Source organism: Elephas maximus, chromosome 7, assembly GCF_024166365.1.
Source record: "Elephas maximus indicus isolate mEleMax1 chromosome 7, mEleMax1 primary haplotype, whole genome shotgun sequence".
Lineage (NCBI taxonomy): Eukaryota > Metazoa > Chordata > Mammalia > Proboscidea > Elephantidae > Elephas > Elephas maximus.
In genome coordinates, this window is record NC_064825.1 from 119,619,571 (window position 1) to 119,626,534 (window position 6,964).

General features: G+C 41.4%; 1 protein-coding gene across 1 annotated transcript; it reads left to right on the forward strand.

Moving 5' to 3' along the window:
- The first annotated feature begins 1,370 nt into the window (after window positions 1-1,370).
- On the forward strand, window positions 1,371-2,306 carry LOC126080838 (olfactory receptor 9Q1-like). The gene has a single exon (XM_049892025.1). It carries the CDS (start codon window positions 1,371-1,373, stop codon window positions 2,304-2,306), a length of 936 nt encoding a protein of 311 aa, XP_049747982.1.
- The last annotated feature ends 4,658 nt before the right edge of the window (window positions 2,307-6,964 follow it).

The following is a 6,964-nucleotide window of genomic DNA, read 5'->3' on the forward strand; positions in this document are numbered from 1 at the left end:
GGGTGTGAGGATTGAGAAGTTAGGAAGGAGCATGAGCAATGAAGCGGGGCGATCCCGGGATGGGGGGGGGATTCCCTGACATACTAAGGAATCTAAATAATGTCCTGTTGTAGATGGGGTGCCATGGCGTGATTTTTAACAGACATGATCAAATTAGAGTCTTAGGAATATCACTGCAGTCACAGCGAGGAGCGAGAATTGGCAAAAACAAGTCTGAAGGAAGTGAGAGTGATGAGTTACATGGGTGCTGTTTTAATCCAGGCAAGAGATGAAGAGGGTTTGAAGTAAAGGAGGAGCCGTGGTCGTGGAAAGTCCTTGGGTGGCACAAGTGGTTTGCGATCAGCTGTTAACTTAAAGGTTGGTGGTTCAAACCCACCCAGTGGCTCCCCAGAAGAAAGACCTGGTGAATGGCTTCCATAATGATTACAGCCAAAAAAATTTTATAGAGCAGTTCTATTCTGTAACTCATGGGGTCACCATAAGTCAGAATTGACTTCAGCCCATGAATCAACCCCTATTGAAGCAATATGGAAATTTTGGCTCAGAATGGTTATCTGACTTCCAAAGGCTGGGTAGAAATAAAGGTGGGAGTACATGAGCTTGTGTTCTGAAAATGTTTACCTGTGTTGGTTTTCTTGACATTCTATATCACTGCTTTCCATGTCTTACCTTCTATGAATTCTCTTGAATGTAGGAACTACAATCTGAGAAGGCCCACAGAGTATCTGGCGTATTTTGTCCATGTTGTTGTTGCTGTTAAGTGCTGTCGAGTCGGTTCCGACTCAGAGCAACCCTATGCACAACAGAATGAAACACCGCCCAGTCCTGCGCCATCCTTACAATCGTTGTTATGCTTGAGCTCATTGTTGCAGCTACTGTGTCAATCCACCTCGTTGAGGGTCTTCCTCTTTTCCACTGACCCTGTACTCTGCCAAGCATGATGTCCTTCTCCAGGGGCTGATCCTTCCTGACAGCATGTCCAAAGTATGTAAGATGCAGTCTCGCCATCCTTACCTCTAAGGAGCATTCTGGCTGTACTTCCTCCAAGACAGATTTGTTCGTTCTTTTGGCAGTCCATGGTATATTCAATATTCTTCTCCAACACCACAATTCAAAGACGTCAACTCTTCTTTGGTCTCCTTATTCATTGTCCAGCTTTCACATGCATATGATGCGATTGAAAATACCATGGCTTGGGTCAGGCACACCTTAGTCTTCAGGGTGACATCTTTGCTCTTCAACACTTTGAAAATTTTGTCCATAAAAAAATACTACATGTTAAATAAATGTGAACTAGAAATACAGTTAATTTCTATTTATATCTTCCTAAATTGCTTTTCATCCTTACCTTCTCATGTACCAACAGCTTAATGGCAGAGAAGAACCTCACCTTAGTGACTGAATTCCTCCTTATTGCGTTCACAGAATGTCCTGAATGGGGACTCCCTCTCTTCTTTCTGTTCGTTTTTATCTATCTCATCATTTTGTTGGGAAACTTGGGGATGATTATCCTGATCCACATGGATTGCCAGCTTCACACCCCAATGTACTTCCTTCTGAGTCACCTCTCCTTCATGGACATCTGCTACTCATCTGTCACTGTTCCTCAGATGTTGGCCATGTTGTTGGAACATGGGGCAGTTTTATCCTACTCACGCTGTGCTGCTCAGTTCTTCCTGTTCACCTTCTTTGGTTCCATTGACTGCTACCTCCTGGCTCTTATGGCCTATGACCGCTATGTGGCTGTGTGCCAACCTTTGCTTTATGCCACCATCATGACACAGAAGGCCCGTTTGTGTTTTGTGGCTGGGGCTTATGTTGCTGGCCTTTTCAGTGCCTCAGTGCGGACAGTCTCAACTTTCACTCTTTCCTTCTGTGGGACCAATGAGATCGACTTCATTTTCTGTGACCTTCCACCACTCTTAAAGCTGACCTGTGGGGACAGCTATGCCCAGGAGGTGGTAATTATTGTGTTCGCCATTTTTGTCATTCCTGCTTGCATGGTGATGATCTTGGTGTCCTACCTGTTCATCATTGTGGCCATTATGAGGATCCCCTCAGCTGGTGGAAGGGCCAAAACCTTCTCTACATGTGCCTCTCACCTCACCACCGTGTCACTCTTCTTTGGCACCCTCATCTTCATGTATCTGAGAGGTAAGTCCGGCCAGTCCCCAGAGGAGGACCGGGTGGTGTCTGTGTTCTACACAACAGTGATTCCTATGTTGAACCCATTCATCTATAGCCTGAGGAATATGGAGGTGAAGGAAGCCCTGAGGAAAATTCTTAGTAGAGCCAAGTTGTCCTAATCATCTCTACCTTTGAGAAAAATTTGAGAATCACCTCCTTTGTGATGCCAGTATTCTGAGCACTCATTATTTAAATGAATATGCCATGGTAACCAAATCGAACCTACTGATGTTGAGTTGATTCCGACTCATAGCAACCCTATAAGACAGAGTAGAACTACCCCATAGGGTAGATTCAAACCGCTGACCTTTTGGTTAGCAGCTGAGCTCTTAACCACTGTAGAGAACCAGGCCTTTAGCTCCAGAGAGAGGAAGGAAGAAAAAGAAGAGGCAACCTGAGAAGAGACTGGACAAGAGACAAAAAGATCTGAAATTAAATCCTGTGCAATCCAGTTGCACACCTCATCAGCCTGTGGCTATAAAACAAGTTGATATTTTTTGCAAATTTTTTTTAAATGAAAGATTTTCATTGTACAGAAAGATTGAATATAATGTTTAGTGAACCCCCTATACCACATGCCTGGATTCTGGGATTGTTAATATTTCTTTGCATTTGCTTTATTACGTATGTATAATCATCCATCTATCCATTTTCCAGTTCATCCTTCAAGCCACCTAATTTTTATAAGCACTTAAAAATGAGTTGTAGACATCAGCACTAGTATCCTTCACTCTCACACATGTTAGAATGTATATCATTAGTTAGGATTCAATACCTAGATTACATTTAATTTAATGATCAAATTATGGTAGTTTGAGACTTCACTGGCCTGATTAATAAAGTGACCCTGCTCAAGGTATTCTTCAGACCCTTCTGTGGTTCCCTACTAGAATCTCTAAAAAACATACACAATAACACATCTGTTAATTGCTATAACCACTGGAAATATGCCCTGTTCTTAGTTCTTTCCCATTTGCTTCAGCTCCCACTTGTCACATTCTTGACTGATAATCTATTTGGTGAAGTAATACCATTCCTTCTGCCCATAATCGGATCTCCAATGTCTGTATCATAGATGATGACTACGTTCTTAAAGCTTTTGTATTCAGGAATCCAGAGCACTGCTGCTTTTCGTACAGGTGTCCTCACCTGCACGTAGTCCCTGTGCTCTGCAACAGTCCAGCCTGTCCAAAGTCTCACAAAGTTTGTTGGTTCTTGATCATCACTTTTAAAAAAAATTGTATTTATTTATTTGTTTATTTGTTGTTGTTGTTGTTGAGAATATATATAGCAAAACAGACACCAATTCAATAGTTTCTACATGTACAGTTCAGTGACATTGATTACATTGAGTTGATTGAGTTGTGCAACCATTCTCATCCTCCTTTTCTGAGTTGTTCCTCCCTCATTAGTATAAACTTACTGGCCCCTAAGGTTCCTGTCTTATCTTTTGAGTTGTTGTTGTCAATTTGATCACATACGGATAGTTCTTAAAAGAGCGTAATGCTCAAGGCAGACGTTTTTTTCCTACTTAAGCTATTGTTTGATTTCAAGAAGACTTCAGGGGATATTTTTGGTTTAGGGTTTAAAGATTATCTCAGGGCGATAGTTCCAGGATTCATCCAGCCTCCCTGACTCCAGGAAATCTGGAGTCTATAAGAATGTGAAATTCTATTCTTCATTTCTCTCCTTTGATCAGAATTCTTCTGTAGAATCTTTGATCAAAATGTTCAGTAATGGTAACCAGCAACCATCCAGTTCTTCTGGTCTTGTGGCAAAGAAGACAGCTGTTAATTGAGTCAATTAGCTATGCATTCCATTTCCTCCAATTTCTGACTCTCATTCTTCCTCTCTTGCTCCAAGTGAATAGAGGCCAATTATTGTGTCTTAAAAGGCCTCTTGTAAGTTTTTAAGACCCCAGGAACTATACAACAAATTAACTACACAACAAATTATGAGGTTGAACAGGAGCACTAAACACATTATTAGGCCAATTAACTGGACTATTCCATAAAATCATGGCCCTAAACCCCTAAACCAAGGAGTCAAATCCCATAAGGGTTTGGTTGTACATAAGCAGCCTCAGCAGCTACTGTTCTTTTTTTCTGCTAACTCTTGGTGCCTCAGTCAAACCCAAGGCACTGGAAAGGAACAAACCCCATCTACTCCAACTTTTTCTGCTTTCTCTTTAGTGCTTGTATTAGTCAGGGTCCTCCAGAAAAGAAACAGAACACAGATAATATCTTTCTCTAGCTGTCTATTGAGAGATATAGATATAAATTTATTTTAAAGAAATGACTTACTTGATTATGGGGACTGGGAAGTCCAAAATACATAAACCAGGAAGGTTGGAAAATCCCGCAGGATATTTATTTTATAGTCTTGAGGTAGAATCCTTCTCCTCTTGGAAACCTCAATTTTTGAGGTTAAGGCCTTCAACTGATTGGATCAGGCCCACCCACATTATCAAGGGTAATCACCTAAAAAACAACCAGACAACCAAACTTGTTGCCGTGGAGTCGATTCCTACTCATAATGACCCTATAGGACAGAGTAGAACTGCCCTGCAAGGTTTCTAAGGCTGTAAATCTTTACAGAAGTAGGCTGCCACATCTTTCTCCCATGGAGCAGCTGGTGGGTTTGAACCACTGACTGTCTGGTTAGCAGCTGAGTGCTTAGCCACTGCACCATCAGGGCTCCTATAAAAACCAAATATGTTGCCATCAAGTCTATTCCAACTCATAGCAACCCTGTATTTAGAGTCAACTGATGGTAAATGTTAATTGCATCAACAAAATACTTTCCCAGGAACATCTTGACCAATGTTTCGCACCATAGGCAAGCCAAGTTGACTCATAAAATTAACTATATCAATCCTTGTTCCTAAAGGAGGTGACAATATCTTACAAACAGTATGAGGTCCAACTCAGTCAGTCAAAAATTCTGTGTCACATGAAGAAATGTTTGTGATCACTGGCCATTAGAGAAATGCAAATCAAAACCACAATGAGATACCATCTTACTCCAGCATTGCTAGTATGAATCAAAAAAACAGGAGATAACAAATTTTGGAGAGGCTTCGGGAAGATCGGAACTCTTGTGCACTGCTGGTGGGAATGCAAAATGATACCACCATTTTGGAAAATGATATGGCACTTCCTTAGAAAGCTAGAAATAGAAATACCATATGTTCTAGCAATCCCACTCCTAGGAATATATTCTAGTGAAATAAGAGTCGTCGCACAAATAGACATATGCACACCCATGTTCCTTGCAGCATTGTTCACAATAACAAAAAGATGAAAACGACCTCGATGCCCGTCAACAGATGAATGGATAAACAAAGTGTACCTAAACACAATGAAGTGTTACCTAACGATAAAGAACAATGATGAATCTTTGAAGCATTTCATAGGAGGGCATTATGCTGAATGAAAGACATCAATCACAAAAGGACAAATACTGTATAAGATCACTATTATAAAAACTCATGAAAATGTTTACACACTAAAAGAAACAATCTTTGATGGTTACGAGGGAGGGGAGAGGTGGTTACGGAAAAACACTAAGTAGACAGGAAATAAGTGGTAACTTTTGTGAAGGGTAAGACGACAGTACACAATACTGGGGAAGCCAGAATAACTTGTATAAGGCAAGGTCATGGAAGCTCCACAGACTCATCCAAATTCCCTGAGTGACTGAATTGCTGGGTTGAGGGCTGTGGGGACCATAGTCTTGGGGAACATCTACCTCAATTTGCATAATAGTTTATAAATAAAATGTTCTATATTCTTTTTTTTTATTCTACTTTGGTGAGTAGCGTCTGGGGTCTTAAAAACCTGTGAGTAGCCGTCTAAGATACTCCACTGATCTCACCCCCTCTGGAGCAGGAAAGAATGAAGAAAACTAAAGATCCAAGGGAAAGTTTAGGACTGACGAACCACAACTACCGTGGCCTCCACCAAACTGAGTCCAGTACAAGTAGATGGTACCCAGCTACCACCACTGACTGCTCTGACAGGGATCACAACAGAGGGTCCCGGACACAGCTGGAGAAAAATATAAAACAAAATTCTAACTCACAAAAAAAGACCAGACTTACTGGCCTGACAGAGACTGGAGAAACCCTGACAGTATGGCCCCCGGACACCCTCTTAGCTCAGTAATGAAGTCACTCCCGAGATTCGCCCTTCAGCCAAAGATTAGACAGGGCCATAACAAAATGAGACTAAAGGGGTACACCACTCCAGGGGCAAGAACTAGAAGGCAGGAAGGAACAGGAAAGGTGGTAATAGGGAACCCAAGGTTGAGAAGGGAGAGTGTTTTCATGTCGTGGAATTGTTAACCAATATCATAAACCGATATGTGTAGTGTTTAATGTGAAGCTAGTTTGTTCTATAAACCTTCATCTAAAGTACAATAAAAGAAGAAAATTCTGTGTCATACATGAAGTTCCAGTAACAGAATTTTAAATTGGAAGAAACAGTAAACGAAGGGTGGAAGATCCAGGGTAAAGGAGGCCAATTTAAGATCACTTATGGTAAAAATGGTGGCAGTGGTGAAGAGCCAAGGGGCTGCTACCAAAAGGTTGGCAGTTAAAATTCACCAGCTGTTCCTTGGAAACCCTATGGAGCAGTTCTCTGTCCTACTGGGTTGCTATGGATGGAATTGACTCCAAGGCAACAGGTTTTTTTTTTTTTTTTTTTTTTGGGTGTGGTAAAATAGCCAAGGAGACCTGGTGGCATAGTGGTTAAGTACTTGGTTGCTAACTGAAAGG

What these genes read in the sequence shown, in the direction of transcription:
- LOC126080838 (XM_049892025.1), top strand. Translation starts at nt 1,371, where the DNA reads ATGGCAGAGAAGAACCTCACCTTAGTGACTGAATTCCTCCTTATTGCG.